The 17,830-nt window shown below is 35.0% G+C and overlaps 1 protein-coding gene across 3 annotated transcripts in view; it reads left to right on the top strand.

Moving 5' to 3' along the window:
* Positions 1-17,830, top strand: part of MEIS1 (Meis homeobox 1) — a 167,428-nt gene that overhangs the window by 147,119 nt on the left and 2,479 nt on the right. For 2 of the 3 annotated variants that reach the window (XM_060187182.1, XM_060187181.1), the window contains exon 10: positions 17,344-17,402. In XM_060187182.1, the coding sequence (XP_060043165.1) occupies positions 17,344-17,402 (59 nt within the window). Of the gene's footprint in view, positions 1-4,659; positions 5,597-17,343; positions 17,403-17,830 lie in introns of those variants that run through there. The other variant, XM_060187183.1, reaches the window with a different exon arrangement.

Below are 17,830 nucleotides of genomic sequence, written 5' to 3'. Positions count from 1 at the left end.
AATAACATCTTTTTAAAAAATATATTCAACTGTTGGTGGTCAGGGAGTTGGTGCAGCTGTAGAATACAAGACTTGCATATATAAGTTCCCAAGTTCAATCTCTGACACTGAGTGTGTGGTGCTCGTGTGTGTGTGTGTGTGTGTGTGTGTGTGTGTGTGTGTTTACTTTCTCTTTCTCTTAACATTTTATTTATTCATTCAATCATTTTTTGGATAGGGACAGAAAGAAATTGAGAAGGAAGGAGGAGAGAGAGGGAGAGAGAAAGAAAATACCTGTAATACTGTTCCGTTGCTGATACAGCTTCCTTCTTGAAAGTAGAGACTGAGGGATTTGAACTAGGATCCTTATGCACTGTAAAATATGTGCTCTACTAGGTGTATCACCACCTGCCCCCATAAGTAAGTATATACTCAAAAAATAAAATTAAAAACTCAACCTTCATTACCTAAAATTTTAGTCTACTATGCTGTGGTAGTTTTGGAATACAAGCATAACGTTTTTTGGAATGTAGTATGTGCCATAAGTGTTTGCATTTTTTTTCTTTTTTCCTTCACCAAAATTATGGTTTAATCCAAATTTGATCAATAATAGTGCTTGATACTTTCAACTTTTTTGTTTTTCTCTTGTTTACTGCTGATGAATATCTGTTATATCAGTAAAAAGATTACTGATACTTTGAGTACTTTAATCATTTAAGTAGAAACATGTTAACATTTGAAATTATATGGTTATTTAGATCTTTAAATATTTTGATTTAACTTTAAAGATAACACATACGCACCCATATTCAATACTCAGTTTTCCACACACACCCTCAATACAATGATTTTTTTCCATATTAAAAATGTGAGTGTAGAGTCAGGAGATGACTCACCCAGTAAAATGCACATTTTACTATGTATGTGGTCAGGTTTGAGTCCCTGACCATCACATGGGAATAACATGCAAGAGGAAAGCTTCACAAGTGGTGAAGATAGTGCTATGATGTCTATTCTTTCCCTTCTCCCCTTCTTTAACCCTCATCCTCTAAACTAAACTGAACTAAAACCTAAACTAAGAAAAGTCTGCCAGGAATGGTGGAATTGTACAGTATGAAATCCCAGTGATGTCCTGGTGGCAAAAACAAATAAACAAATTTAAGTAATGCTGATGTAGGGTGGGCAAATAAAACCTCCCCCCACAACCATATTGCAGGTCTGAAAAATCCATGTGATGAAAACTTATGATTTTTACCTTGTTTGTGTGCTTCAGACACATCCTAACTCAGCAAAGTTCTAACCTAGGGTGCACTGTATAAATTTTATAGTTTTTGTCTTTACCATTTTTTTTTTATCTAAACATTTTTTCAATGAAGGAGCAATGCTGAGTATTCTTTCATGTTCCAAGAAGGCAATATGGGTTTTGGGGTATAAAATATGTAGTATGTCTGAAATATATTATATATGTGGAGAGAAAAATCACTCGCCATCAATGGGGCAGCACATACAATTCCAAGAAGCATCCTAACATCTGAGCCTACACTTTATGGAACTATTGAAGTTCTACAGTTCTCAGATTTAGTACATACACCAGATTTTCCTAGTTATTCATTTACTGCCTTCAAAACTGCAAAGCATTCAGGCATCACTTCACATTTATTACTAATGGGGGAAAAGTATGTTATCCTCAGAGATTTATGCCACTGGCAGGTAAAAAAAAAAGTAAATTTATTTTTTAAAAATATAATCTCTCCTATTAAAATAAACAGATTCAACTGTTAAAGGTCAAGTTTCTTTCTGAGTTATGGTAATAACACAGCAAATAATTTTTGTAAGTAATCAAAGATTCCATAAATATAAGTACCTGTGTAGATGTAAATGTTAAAACATTCACAAATTATCCTTTCAACTTCTCTGATCTAAAAATCAATAGGGGGTCATAGGGTTTCATAGAATTGTTCTGCTTTTTCTTCCAACATAATTTAATAATACATTTTACAGATGTTGTTTAAACATTAAGCACAGATTGTTTTGTCAATAAAGCTAAACAGAGACATGACACAAAAGCAAGGGAAAACAGATGTAAAGCGCGCGCGCACACACACACACACACACACACACACACACACACACACAACCATGTAAGAGGTACTGGGTCATTTTTTATTTATTCAACTACAAGGTGAAAGTGCAGAGTGTATAGTGATTTCCTTTGCCTAAAAACCACCTGGGGATGGGATGGAACAACTTCACACACAAAATGTAATTTTATTAAGCAGGATGTTTAAATTTTTCCCTTGAGAATTTAAGTGTAGCCCATAGTTAAGGCAGATTCCCCAGTTCATCAATGAAGTACCAGGTTCAGTCTTTTTAAAAGAAGAAAGAGCAGGAGAAATATAAATAGAATAACTCTCCTGCACATTTTAGAATGGGTTGTTGTTCTCTAAGCCACAGTTAATTGCTCTGCTTTTCACCTTGAGTGTCAATTCTAATAATATTACCTTTACAGGCACTTACTCTGGGCTTAGATTATAGCAGTCAGTAATACTCACTAGATAAAATACTGTCTAGTTGCTCATAAGAAAATATTGAAATCAGTCAAAAAATGTTTAGCTTGCATATTGCCTGAGACAGAGCTGGCTAGGTGCCAAGCAGGCAGGGTATTATTAGGAAAGGTGAGCAAATAGCTTGCAGGGAAAAGAGCTGTGAATTTAGAAACCTTCAGGTATTGTCATGTCAGAGAGTCTTAGGAGTTCAGCAAAGACACTGCTTTTGTCTGCAGATTTGAACTTTTTTTTTTCCAGCAAACAAACAATCCTCTTTGAAAATGACTCTGAAGTCTACTGAATATACTTTGTTGTAAGTTTTACAGTGTTGATTTACCAAGAGCTACCCCCTTGCCCTCTGTGTTAAATCATGCCAGTTAATACTGTAAAAGATGAAACACCTTATGAAAGTCTAAGCATTGACCCAGTGTCCTGCATGGAAAAGGCCTGCACCTTGTACCATGGGATCTAGAGTCTAGGTGAGAAGAGGAACACAAAGGTTAGTGTAGGAGCATGGGTCTTGATAATCCACATATGTTTTATGTAAGTGTTTTTTTTCTTCCAGTCAATGTTTAATGACATTTTTTGAACTTCCCAGGACAAGAGTTTAATACTTGAAGTTGAGAGTCAGTACAACCTGAGGAAATAATCTCAGGAACAAGTATGCTTGGGCTTCATGAAAGTTTCAGAGCTGAGTGAATTGGGAAAATTGATGGTATCCATTGTAAGCCCAATGTTTCTGAAGACCTGTGATTCTCTTCAAGGCAGGGAAACTGATGGCATGTTGGCTGACTTTGAAAGTGTGTTTTTAGGTCAGTATGGCATATCTTAAGCCAGAGATTTGTTGTTTCAGCACAAATATCTAGTTGGAGAAATAGAAACAGCATCTTATCTGTGGTACAACCTGCCAGGCAAGACCTGTCTGCTTGTGAATAAGATGGGACGTGAGGGAGCTGAGAGGAATGGTCAAGAAGGAAGAACCCTGCAGCGACAGGTAGTTAAGGAGCAAATTTCCCCCCAAAGCCTCATGACAGCATGTACTTTACACAAGACTAGTTGAAAATATGCAGGAGGAAGACTTCATCTGCCATCCCCTTATATGCATCCTTGCCAAAGACCCTTTATTCCATGGACAACTACATTCTCTGCCCTTAATAGTTAGAGTGGAACTCCAAACCTCTTCCACATCTCATTTTCAGGACTATATAAAAAAGGGAATTAAAGAAGCACAAGGTGGATGTTCCCAAACTGATTTTGATTCTCAAGTTACACTTGAAGTGGGTGGGGCAAGGGAATGCCAAGTCCTTTGATGAGACAAACAAGAAAATTAAAAGCTGATACTTCCCTTTTAAGCACTGTAAAATAGAAACTAGATGAAATTAGATATTATTGCAAGACATGAAAAACATGTGTGCTGTCATTTTAGGGTTCATAATAAAGATGAATCAGGGTGTTGTTTTTTGTCTTTTTAGTAGCATGCTATGAGTCTATGAAGGGCATGACAGATAATAGGCTTGAAATTTCTGAAGTTATTGTACAGCATCATTTGTTTTCTCCTCAGGCATTCAGTCTTTTTCCCTAGTGAGTTTTGTACGTGACAAACTTTTTGTGGGTGCTAATAAGTAATGGGTTGTCAGGTGTCACTTAGGTAAGATTAAAAGACTGTTTAAGCATTATACATTTGCTCTTTTGCATGCTCTGTATAGGTCAGAGAAATAACTTTTTGAACTATGGTCATGTGCACACATTTCCACCTCCCCCACCCCCACTGCATCCCATTTTGGCTCTACTCCAGGTATATGTGGATGGGCTGTATTATATTACATAAATCCTTCATGTAGAAGCAGATTTGAAACTCACACTTTGTGAATCAAGAGAACAACTGTCTCAGCTATCTTCTGTAAACTTATTTTATTTTTCAAAATGTTACTTTTTTTTTTCTCAAAGGAAATTTTGGAAGGGGAAACAGCCTCAACTGAGAGGGATATTGAAGCCTAAGACATTAGTAGTTTCCTAGCAAGTCAGGTTTAGGTCTATTCTTGTCAAATCTGTCTTAAGTGTGTTTACATATAGTTTGCCTTTCTGGTATTTTCTGCTTGCACAGACCTGATCTCCACCTATTTTGTGTCAACAGTTGCTGAGGCTGGTGTTGGGTGATTAACCATTGAGCACTGAAGCGCTGAGCTGTGCCCACAGAGACTCTCTCTCCTCTCACTTACATCATCATCTTGCTTCAGGCTATGCCTACATAAAACAAACAGCGTTTCTGAGTGGTTGAAAAGTCAGCCTGAAATATTTTTTAAAAATGGGGCAAATGTTGCCTCCTTATTGAATAAAATAATTTTCTCAAAAAAATGGAGTGGAGCCAGGGGCACAGGGGAAGGAAGTGTTTCTGAGGGCTAACGTCCTGGATCCGGTCTGCATGACTTCTGTGTATGCATACTTAGAGTTCTGTGTAGATGCTCATGATGTTCCTTTACTACTTTCAAAAATATTATGGAGGGAGAATATTAAAAATAAAATACTTCAAAAGCATGGATACTTTGAGAAATATGACTCATCATCAACATTCTATAATCTTTGACATTTTCTTTATAATCTTTGACATTTTCTTCTTTATTCCCATTCTTGGAAGGCTTTTATGTGACTCAGACCCACTAATATGGGAAATAATTAACTCTAGTAGACTCTTGACACCTGAAAAATAACAACCAACCAACCAAACAAACAGACAAACCCTTAACCTCTTCCCATCCATGAGAGTTTCCTTTTCCTTTTTTACTCTCTCAACCAATGTGACTAAAGGACCTAATACTTCACAGGATTAGATCACTGAAGAAAAAGAAAAAAAACTTCTCTTCTCAAACAAATTGACCATTTCAGGTCTGTTGTTTTGCTTGTTTGTTTTGTCTTGGATTGAGAATGTAATTATGTAATTTAGCTTTAAAAAATCAACTTCTTTATAAATAACTGGCATAACGTTGATAAAATAAGGTCACTTTTTTATTTTCAAAAGTAATGTGTGTGTTATCTAAAGATGGATATTACCATAAATATATGTATATATTCACGTGTCAGTGTTCAGTAGTTTTTATTCTGGGATGCCAATTTGATTGTAAGTCAGTAGTTTTATGATTGTTATACATTTGAAGGGTTTGTTGGTCAGTATCACTAGGACATCTGCTACAGTTGACTTTATTTGATCCCTTGTGTGGGTCAAAGTTCAGATGTACTTGGAAAGGGCAGGAAGTAAGAGATGCTGAAAAATGAAAGGAAAGAATTGTATGTATCCAAAGATGTCAGATATCAGCCCCCATGGCTGGATCACCTGGCAGTACTGTTTACAGAAAGCCATGTACAATAGGTTATGGCAGGGATTCCCACCCTCAGGGTCAAGTTGGGGCTGAGAGGGTTGAGAAGAGGATGTAGAAAATGTGTATCGGAAGCATTCTGAGTGAATACCACCTAAAGAAATCTATGAGATTTTCATTTTTGTCATGCTACTTCTTTTAAAATTACAAAAATAAAAGGAATTTGGAGTTTATCAAAAAGGAGCAGGGACTAAACACTTTAGTAACCCCATACTATGGAAGGTGAGAATCCATATCTTGGATATGTTTTTTTTTTTTTAATCATTTGACAGACATGTCTCAGGGTCTAAAAGAAAACGTTGTACTGCTAATTAGAGATAAGATTAAGAGATTAATTAGAGATAAGATGAAGGTGATTCCTATTTCAGTTCATTATTGTACATATTTCCCAACAGTTTTATAGAAATTAAATCATATAGCAAGCAACTCACCCATTTAACATATACAGTTCAGTGGCTTTTAGTATATTTACAAATATTTATTTTCAACCTCATAGGCATTTTGGAACATTTTACCACTCACCAACTTAGAAAGAAAACTATAACTTTCAGCTTTAATCCTGACACAAACATACATTTTTTTTCTACCCTACTAGCACCTGGTAACTACTAATATACCTTTTATCTCTTTAGATTTGCATATTGTGGACATTTCACATACTAAGTGGTCATATACTAAGTGGTCTTTGTGACAAGTTTCCTTCACTTAGTGTAATGTTTTCAAGCTTTATCTACATTGTAGCATGTATTAGCATAGTTCATTCCTGTTTAATACTAAATGGTGTTCCATTACATTACATAATGAATATAACAGATATAGGGTTCAAAAAAAATATTTGGGAGTCGGGTGGTAGTACAGCGGGTTAAGCGCAGGTGGTGCAAAGCACAAGGACCGGAGTAAGGATCTCGGTTTGAGCCCCTGACACCTCACCTGCAAGGGAGTCGCTTCACAGGCACTTAAGCAGGTTTGCAGGTGTCTATCTTTCTCTCCCCCCTTTGTCTTCCCCTCCTCTCTCCATTTCTCTCTGTTCTATCCAACAATGACAACATCAATAACAAAAATAACTACAACAATAAAACAAGGGCAACAAAATTATATGTAATAAATAAATATAATGTATATATTTGAATTTACTTATTTTGGATGAAGACAGAAAACAATTCAGGTGGATGGGGTTTTAGGGAGATACACTTGCAGCACTGTTTCCCTGCTTGTGAAGCATTCCTCCTTGAGGTTGGTACTGAGGGCTTGAACCTGGGTCCTTGTACACTTGTAATGGGTGTGCTCAACCAGGTACACTACCACCCAGTTCCATACTACATTTTGTATATCCATTTACCAGTTGATGTGTATCTGAGTCATTTTCACCTTTTGCTAAAAAATAATTTATGTACATATGTTTGTACTATTAGATTTTTTTTTGAGAATTCTAATGACAATATCTCAACAAACCTTTTTTTTTAGGTTGTAAAATTTGCAAAGCATGTTTCATGGACATTAATTCAATTGAGCATCACAATTCTAGCACCTAAATACTTGTCATTAGATCCACTAAGGGTCATTTTCCCATTCGACTATAAAACTCATGACTACACAGAGCACTAACTATCCCTGTACTGGCCTAGTGCTTTGAGGGTGATAATTATGAGTGGTGTTATTTAAATAAAAGGTTAGTCCCTACGAAAAGAGAAATGTAAGGTCCATTTTCTCTCTATCCAGGATAAATAAATAAATAAGTAAATACATAAGTAAATAAAATATTTAAAAAGTGAATGTATATGTTCCCAACTTTCCTTAGGTAATGTTCATAAGTAAAAGTGTTCTATGATTTTTCAAGTTTTAAGAGATTATTTGTTAGTTTTACTGTCCCTAATTAAAATAATTTGTTATATGACTCAAATTTTTATGAGTGATTAACAAGACTGTAAGATAACAAAGGTACAATTCCATACAGTTCCCACTAGTAGAGTTCCATGTCCCATCCCCTCCATTGGAGGCTTCCCTATTCATTATGCCTCTCTGGGAGTATGGACCAAAATTCTTTATGGGGAGAAGGTGGGAGGTCTGGTTTCTATAGTTGCTTCTTTGCTGGACATGGACGTTAGTAGGTTGTTATATACCTCCCACCTGTTTCCATTTTTCCCTAGTGGGGTAGGGATCTGGAGAGGTGAGGTTTGGGGACATATTGGTGAGGTTGTCTGCTCAGGAAGGTTCAGGATGTCATCATGGTAGTGTCTGCAACTTGGTGGCTGAAAGGCAGTAAGATATAAAGCAAATTGCTCAATAAACAAGAACTACAAGGTTGGAGTAGAGCAAATGAAACTGGGGATTTTCACGTGGAAAGAAACTAGGAAATCTATTTTAGGTATGCTCCAAGGGGCCCAGGACTTTAGTAATTTTTGCCTGAGCTTGATAGCTAACATGCAGGTGGACTAAAAGTTATTGTCCAGGAAGCTGGTGTCAGAGTTGAGAATAGAACTAGAAAGCTGAATTAGGGCAGAAAACAGTTCTCAAATATGAGGAAAGTATATGACTCAATTTTTTAAATTTTGACTTTTAGTATAAATGGTTCTATTTGTATTTGAAGGTCTACTGGATATATACCCTAAAATTTAAATTTCAAGCTTTACTAACTGGAACAAAAGTTACAATGAACATTCTAAAGAGTAATCAACAAATTTTCATTCAAATTAATTTGTATTCACTGTGCCATCCTATAGACTAATTTGCAGTCAGGTATATGCAGAAGTCAAGTCAAAATTTGAAATATTCTCCCTTAACATGAATGGAGACTTCAGGTCTGGGAAGCTTTCAGATAATGAAGGCTTGGGAGCTGAGACAATGAAAGGAAAGAGATCCCAAAGAAAGGAAAGAGTTCAAAGATACTTCAAGATCATTCTGTGATTCTGTTAACATCCCACAGATACTGGAATTGTAAGTCAAGAGTCTCTAAATTAGTTATTCCAGGGATATTTTATTTGGGAGAGAAAGTATATATTTGATAATGAGAGTGAATTTGTCTGGGACATTCATGATGTGTGCCTACTGCTCAGTGTAATTATTAATAGCATTCCTTTACTTACAAAAGCATCTCAACATGGATGATGGATTATCTTATCATCCTAATCATAATGTAAATTGACAGAAAATTAAAGTCATTTAAAAATATTTATTCTACAATGTTATTCATAATTTTATGAGCTTTTAATTAATCTACTTTTAAATTGTCTATTTTTGTTGCCAAAAATATCTGTCACAGGGGCATGGTGCCTATGCAGTGAATCTACTGTTCCCAGTGCTACTTTTTTCCTTTTTAATTTTCATTCTCTGTTTTTTTATTAGAAAGGGAAGATAGAAATTGAAGTGGAGGGAGAGAGAGAGAAAAAAGAAAGAGAAACTACTGTAAACCTGCTTCACTGCATGTGAAGCGTCCCCCTGCAGGTGAGAAGTGGAGGTACAAAACTCTGCTCCTTGTTCATAGTGATGGACTTTTATGAATATGGGAAAATTGTAATTTATATGAAAAATGGTTCAGTTTAAATTGTGAGCTTTTATCCTTTGACTTTTTAATTACTTTAGGAGATTTTGACATAGCACCCTATTTTTCCTTTTATTTATAAATTGTGTTAATAATTATTTAATCCAATATTACTTAAGAAAATTACATTTCAAACGCAAGTGACACAAAGCACAAGGATGGGGTAAGGATCCTGGTTCCAGCCCCCAGCTCCCCACCTGGAGGGAAGTCGCTTCACAAGCGGTGAAGCAGGTCTGCAGGTGTCTATCTTTCTCTCCCCCTCTCTGTCTTCCCCTCCTCTCTTCATTTTTCTCTGTCCTATCCAACAATGATGACATCAATAACAACAACAATAATAACTATAACAATAAAAAAACAAGGGCAACAAAAGGGAATAAATAAATATTTTTTAAAAAGAAAATTACTTTTATTCTTATGTTTCAGATATGAGAACTCAAATTTAGCAAATCATCAAATGAAATAAGTACTTTATAAACAACATTTTGTTACCTATGCTTTATATTGATACTTGCTAATGATGCTTAAGATATTTTTAAGTAAGTGGAATCTTAAGCTATTTTGAACTTCTGAATATTGATTAAAGGTCTAGTAGAATGTCCTTAAAGTCAGTTCCACTCTGTTTGGGGTATAAGACTTTAGTGATCTAGAAAGTAGCAGTCAGGGGAGTCAGGCAGTAGCACAGTGAGTTAAGCACACGTGGGCAAAGCTTAAGGACAGGAGTAAGGATCCCAGTTTGAGCCTCTGGCTCCCAACCTGCAGGAGAGTCACTTCACAAGTGGTGAAGCAGGTCTGCAGGTGTCTATCTTTCTCTCCCCTTCTCTGTCTTCCCCTCCTCTCTCCATTTCTCTCTGTCCTATCTAACAATGGCAATATCAATAACTACAACAATATAAAAAACAACAAGGGCAACAAAAGGGAAAATAAATAAATATTTTTAAAAAATTTTAAAAAGGAAAGTAGCAGTCAGAAGCAAAAGAAGTAAAGACATCGTAACTAAAGAAGCCACCTTTACTTTAAATTCAGATAAGATTAAAGGATTCAGAAGCAAAAGAAGTAAAGACATCGTAACTAAAGAAGCCACCTTTACTTTAAATTCAGATAAGATTAAAGGATGTGGGAAGATTTTAACTAATAATAATAAGCATTTGGCAATTTGCTTTCATGGAAAAATTTCTATAATATATATGAGTTGTTGGACTATTTGCAAGTTATTTCACCATCTAAAGTCTAATATGATGCATGGGTTTTGTTATTGATTTGGATCATTTTAGCTAATTGGTGATTATTTTTTCATTCAGATTTGAAAAAAAAAGTTATATGTAGTTAACTTTTTCAGTTCCCTTAGGTAACTTCAGTTCCTAGATAAATTTGAAAAGTATACTCATCACTGCCAGAGAAGGAGAAGGTTCTCAGACTGATGAATGCTGGCTTTGTTGTGATTTGACCAAATTCCAATGTTATGTTTCTAGAGTAGATGAAGAGCAGAGTATGTGCTTCCTTCTCCCCTTCTGTCCTCTTACTCCCTCACCCCCAGACACACAGATGATGCATCGCAGTCCTGGAACTGTGAGATCCTGGAGGAGGTTGAGGAACTAGTAGGTGCCAAAATATGATTTCATAAGGTTTGACTGGAGAGTGAGTCAATTTTCTTGCACATTTTAAAATTATGTTTCATGAAATTTTATTTCACAAGGAAAGTAACTATAGAAGGTTTGAACCCTTAAGACCATCAGTTACAGATCATTAAATCTAATAAATAAATGTGAATCTAAAAGGAACAATTCCAATAAAAGACTGCTAAGTTGATTTTTATTTCCTTCTTCTTTTAAGGAATAGAAGGAGAATTAGTTGAGAAATAGCTAAGATTTTAGGTGCCTGCCTTGCCATGCACAAGGCCCAGGTTTGAACCCTGGCACCAAGCTCTGGTGTCTCTCAAAGAGGGAGGGCCCTCTTTTTCTGTTTATCTGAATGAATGAAAAAGTCAGCAAGAAAAATGAAATCACATATATTTGATGTCCCGCAACACACAAACAAAAAAATAATACTTAAAGAAAGCTTCAGTACTTATATTTAAGAGTACATGATAATTCACTTTTTCTAAGTATGCATGTACTCCCAGCTATATGTAAATGTTAATAAAAGATGACAGCAATTAATACTTTAACAGATAGCATATTTTGATATTTAATAAAATGTTTTTTAACAGTTGGTAACTTTAGTTTCTTAGGCATAGAAGAATATTTAAAATGTTTTTTTCCTATGCTGAAATGGGTACTTACCTCTTTGCTAAATATTCAATTATGCTACTTGCTAAGAGGCTCTGTGGGGACAACAGAGTAATGCCATTGTTTAGAAGCAAAGAAAAATGTTTTTTAATTTTATATCATTTACTAAATTGTCTGTGGCAAGTTAATGTAACAAAATGTTGGTTCCTTTAAGCCATCCAATAAGTAGGCTGGTAAACATGGAGGAATTTAGAATTACTTGAGTAAAGGTGAAAAATGTCATTTTTGAAAGTGAGCGAGTAATTCTTCTTTATTCTTACCAGTATCACAGAACCATACAAGGAGGATAGACAGTACAAGAATATAGGGAAAGGCCAAAACTATGTGGAAAATTTTATATGTGGAACTGGGAAAATGTATCTTGTACTTTGGTTTCACTGGATGCCCATTATGAGATCTTTGCACCCTTCGTTCTCACGAAGAGGAAACTAAACTTAGCAATCCAGTTTTGTGGGAAGTAACCAGGGTAAGAAGTGGAGGATAAACTAAAGGACAAAGGTCAAATTTAGAAAGCTGTTCTACCAGATCTTGCTTTCTAGAAGACTATTCGGTATCCAAAGACAGCAAATGAAAGCAGATCGATGGAACTGGCAGAATGAAATTTAAAAAAAATCTAATGATAAAACTTTTAGAGGAAAGACAAGAAAGAATAAAGCAAACATTCTTGCATTTCATTAGAGCACATAGCTCAGGATTCATCTCTTATTCTCATTTTATTCCTATTTAAAAGTAAAAAGATAAAATTGAATTTTGAGGTGATCCATATTTCAGTTTTTAATGTTGCTTTTCCTCTAACCACCTACTTCCCCTTTTAAGGACTCTGATACTAAGCAAATAGATAGGCGAAGATAAATCTCTTTTTATTTTTATATGGAATAAAATTATGAAGCAAACCCATCAAATTCTGTTTATTTGTAACAGTTTTTGTTTGGGGAAAGGAGATAGTTCATTCAAAGTAAGAAAACTGAATCTGTAATTTTATGAGAAAAGGAAGTATAAAAAGTCTTTTCCCAATTTAGTCTTCTGCCATCTACAGGGTTCCTGTTCTTTGAAAGCACTTCACAAAAGAGGATTGTTTAAGAACATTTAAACATTCCAAAGTAAAATAGGATTTAAAAATGTATACCTGGATGTTCAGAATGTAATATGGGAAGATAGACAAGACGCTTCCCATCTTTAAGTATTCTTAAAATTACTTTTTAAATGCTCAATACATGGCAGACTTGAGTTTCATAAGCCAAGATGTAAAACCAATTTAATTAGAAAGAAAAAACTGTCCTGTTCTTGTATATTCCTAATATTGCATATCTAAGGTTTCATGGCAGTAGTATTTGGACATCAGTTGTATAAATGTTTTTCTTACATATTAAACAAACAAGAATTTAAAAGAGATTCATCAATACAGAAAATACTATTTTGTGTTTGTAGATAACTGTAACTTTAATTGTATATTCAAATAGAAATTTTGCCATTTTCTTTCTCTTGCAAACATGGTTCCTTATTATCTACAAGCTCAAATATATGCGCACACATTTTTATATATACATATAGATGACATACATATACATACATTATTACTTTAAAATAATGACTACTGATGCTTTCTGAAATGGAAGTATTTTCCTGTGAATTCATATAAATTCTGAAGGTCTTGTTTTCTTGGTTCATAGTTTAGAAAATTCTCGATAATTTAGAATCTTCCACAATGGAAAGTAAAGCATTCTGTCACAAAAGCAGGGAGGATGAGATACAAGGTCAGAGGGCATTTTAGAAACAAACAGCTGGACCAGTTTATTTAAACAGATACAGGGATGGGGGGAACTGACCTCTGTTTGACTTATAGTGGGAGGAGCAAGAATGTCATTTTATTACTTCACCCAGAAGGAAAATGTTTTTGTATCTGTATTCACCCCATAGTCATCTAAAAATCATCTAGACATGTGATTTTTCTGTATGTACTAGTATAATTTCAAGTAGAGTACATATACTAATAAGATAGTCTAGAAATGACAAATCATTTAAGAGGATTGTAAGATCAAAAAGGAGATACTGTTTCAAAATATTTTTATATTTATTTTTTATAAAGATGTCCTCTATGATAATAAAAGGTGAATAAATTATGTCCTCATATAATTATATATATATATATGTTTCATATAAGACTAAGACTTATAGTTCAATAATAGTCTATGAGTATTCTGTATCCTGTGTGCATTGGTAATGTTTGTTGTTATACTGAACATTTGTTTTATATTATTATTTTTTAATTATTTTTAAGAGAGAGAGAAGGAAAGAGACCAGGATCACTCACTTCTGACTTATGGTGTTGCTGGGCATTGAAAGAGAGACCTCTGGGACCTCAGGCATGTAATTGTTGTTGCATGCATTAAGGTTTTCAGAAGTGTGAAGTTTCTAGTACACTTACAGTTTGGTCAACAAAATGATCAGGCATTGTTAGGTTTTTGGTGTTTTGTAAATTTTATTTTAGTAATAAAAATACTCCAACTTATAAATTTTCACATTTTGTGAGAAACCTACATCTATGGTGTTAAAAACATTATAATCATTATAATCAAAAGAGAAGCAAATAGCACCTCGTATCTGTGGGTCCTTAGCTAAGAGTCTGTGATGAGATATGGCATAACTGCGTATAGTATTGTCCACTGACAGCCTTCAGAAGGACAGAGACAAATCTCAGCTAACTGAGCAGAAAAAGTGGTCAAAGTGGTAAATGAGCATAACATCCTAAAAGAATTCACATTCTAGGGACCTGGTGGTGGCACACCTGGTTAAGCACACATAGCACTATGTGCAAGGACCCAGGTTTGAGCCCCTGCTCCCCACCTGCAGTGGGGATGCTTCACAGGTAGTGAAGCAGGTCTACAGGTGTCTCTCTTTCTCTGTTCCTCTCCATTTCTCTCTCCCCTTTCAATTTCTTTCTGTCCTATTGAATAAAACAGGGGAGGGGGAATAGAAAGTATGACCACCAGGAGAGGTGAATTCATAGTGCCAGCACTGAGCCCCAGTGACAACCCTAGAGGCAAAAAATTTAAAAAAGAATTCACATTCTAGGCAGAAGTTGATAGGGAGAGAAGGGGGAAAGGCTGTGAGGCACCCTGACTATAGTTTAAGATTTTTAAAGGCTGCCTTTTGGAAGTGAAGTTAAATTTATTTAAATTACCCCCAAGGATTTGTGCTGGTGAAAGATTTTAAATAATGTTAGATAGTTTGTTTTCTTCATGGAAGTGGACTTTCAGTAAAACGGCTAGTGGTCTTTTAGAATAGTCAGTCCAGCAGAGGCTACCTGTATGCTTGGTGAGACTGTCAAAAGAGAATCCACATCAGTGACCAAGCTAGGTGGTTTCTACTATCCTGGGAAATATTTTACTAAGAGTCTATAGGCTTTATATTCACGGAATTAAACTCGAGTTGGTTATTATAAACTGATTTTTAAAATTCTGAATGTGTGAGTATAAAGGAAACAAGTTTTGGAATACAGATAAGCCACTCAGTCTTCTTATACATAGCCTCTTCTTTGGATTTACACAAGGAGAAATCCACAGTCAAAATCAAAATCCACAGTCTATAAAATGTACAGTCATGATTATTCTCAGATTCAACGGTAAGACTGCTGCCAGTGGTGACTGGTTCAATACCATCTAACTTTGAATTATTTATTTAGTCTGTATTATTCTAGATGGGTGAAAAGGTAGTGACCATATTCTGCACTGATCAAAATGTGAGGAGGGCTCTCACTTTTATTTGACAGTTGAATGTTAATCATTCTGCAAACTTTTACCATCTCTTTGGTAATATATGACCTCAAATAAACTTTGGCTTCTTATATGTTAAAAAAAAAGCGTTCTTCCTATTTTTAGATAAATAATATAAATCATATCCATGGAAGATTTTTTAAAAGGAACATTCCAAAGTTATCAGATACAGTTATAAACACATCATAAATAAATAGCTCCCTTTCTTTTCTTTTTTCTCTCTTATGTAAGTTATTATGAAAATCACTTTTGGTATATGCAGCATATTAATATTAAATAATTTTCTAATTGGTCATGCAGGGGAGGCAGCTAATATAAAATCAGGTTTTTTTTTTCATTTTAATTGGTTATTTCACATAGTGTTTGTGTTACACCTGTGCTTATAATGAGAATGGAGAATTAATCTAACCTTCTGCTCACATGATTCCCATTTTCATGGTTTATACAAGATAATGATAACCTGATTTGCAACACAATTTCTTGTCTATCTGTATTTTAAATATTTTTATTAGCAGTTCAGGAACTTCCGCCACAAGAACTGGTATAGCATATATTGCCAATGAGAACAGCAACAGTGTCCTTTTAGTAAGATTCCATTTTAATTATTTACTGTAATTGTTCTCAGACAATGAGACAATATAAAGACTCAGAACACTAAGAATCTTAAGGTCCCATGAAGTATTTTTTAATTCAAAATACTGTTCTTGTTCGTTTAATAACATCATCTTAAGGAATTACTTTCCTTCTGGGAAGTGGGCAGATTTACAAACTAGAATTCGTACTGGATTGTGGCTTCTTTGATTATTAATGGTGCACTTTGAATTTTTCATTGTACTTTCTATATCCAAAGCTGAGTTGAATACTAAAAGGAATTTACTATTTTAGAATTTAATCATATTAGATATGAAGTTCTTAGTATTATTTATTACAAAGGAATCATAAGAATGAAGTTAGATAGCTTGGATTGACCCCTTAAAATTCTTTCATTGATTAGCCATGACACAATATAAAATTTGTGCACCAAATATTGTATTAAGTCATTTGACTTAAATGTCTTAATATGTTTATTATGAATTTTTGAAACTACCTGGAGAAAAGCAGGATTGTAGGTTTAATTACTCTATGACTGTGACCTCAGCTTGACCTCAGACTTTGAATAAAAAGCAAAAAAAAAAAAAAAAAAAAAAAAGCCAGCCAGCCCAAGAAATCTCTACAAGGAATGCATTTCTCTGAAGTCCCCAGCAGTGTGAGTTAGTGGTGATAAACTCCAGACATTCTCTCATTTGATGGTGTGCTGCTGACCTAGTTCATTATCTTAATAGTGGGCATTAAAATAGAATTAGGTTTGCAAGAGGTAGGGAAGGTTTTGATAAAAAAAAAAAAAGTAAAAAAAAAAATTCAGAGAACATAAGATTGAAATGTCACTAATTAGGAAAGCTAACAGATGCCCTTATGAACATCTCACTCAACCCCAAATTTCCCCGCTTGCTATTGAAGAGTGGTGGCTGGTATTGTTTCCTGAAAACTCTGCTAATTCCCCCATGAAAAGATGAAATGGAAGTGTCCAACTGTGGTAAAGCAGGCAAACATAAATCAACTCAGAAACCCCAAGTCTGTGTACTCAAAGGTCACTGGGGGTTACAGGTTTTGCAGCATGTGAGTTGCACACAGAACTGTGGAAAGAACCAAGGCAGTCTCATTTTACCAAGATCCTCTCTCTCTCCCTCTCTTTCTGTCTCTCCCCACCTCTCTCCTGACTCTTGCTCTCTCTCTGATTATCTCCACTTCCCTGTACCCACTTTCCTTTTTAATTTTAAAGAATAATGATTTGTTTTACTTTCTGGTTCACAGGTTTATTAATGCCCGGCGAAGAATAGTGCAGCCCATGATAGACCAGTCCAACCGAGCAGGCAAGTCCCCCATAGTGACCAAATTCAAGTCACGCAAAAGAAAACCATCTTCAAGCCATTCACTGGGAGGTCCACTACCTGGTAAATAAACTGGGAGTGAATGGTAGGAGCACCTGGCAATTAAAATTGAATCAGTTTCATTTCATAACAACACTAATCAATTTAACATCACTTTAAAATGTTTGGAGAAAGTAGTAGGAAAAAAAAAAGTTAACAGAGAAAAGTAGCTCTTAAGGCATATGCTCAGGTACAATATTCTTTGTACACATTCAATATATTAATGTTATTATTTTTTTCCTGAGTTTGCCTTCCCAGAGCTTTCTGCTACTATGACCACTCCCTGGTGCATGGCTTGGTGTGGAATTGCTGTAAACTTTATTACCTGTCAAAAGGGCAAAGGGGTCAGGATCGCTTGTGGGACTCAGTAA

The sequence above is a fragment of the Erinaceus europaeus genome, chromosome 3 (genome assembly GCF_950295315.1).
Source record: "Erinaceus europaeus chromosome 3, mEriEur2.1, whole genome shotgun sequence".
In the NCBI taxonomy this organism is placed as follows: Eukaryota; Metazoa; Chordata; class Mammalia; order Eulipotyphla; family Erinaceidae; genus Erinaceus; species Erinaceus europaeus.
This window is presented reverse-complemented; position numbering and strand designations above follow the sequence as displayed.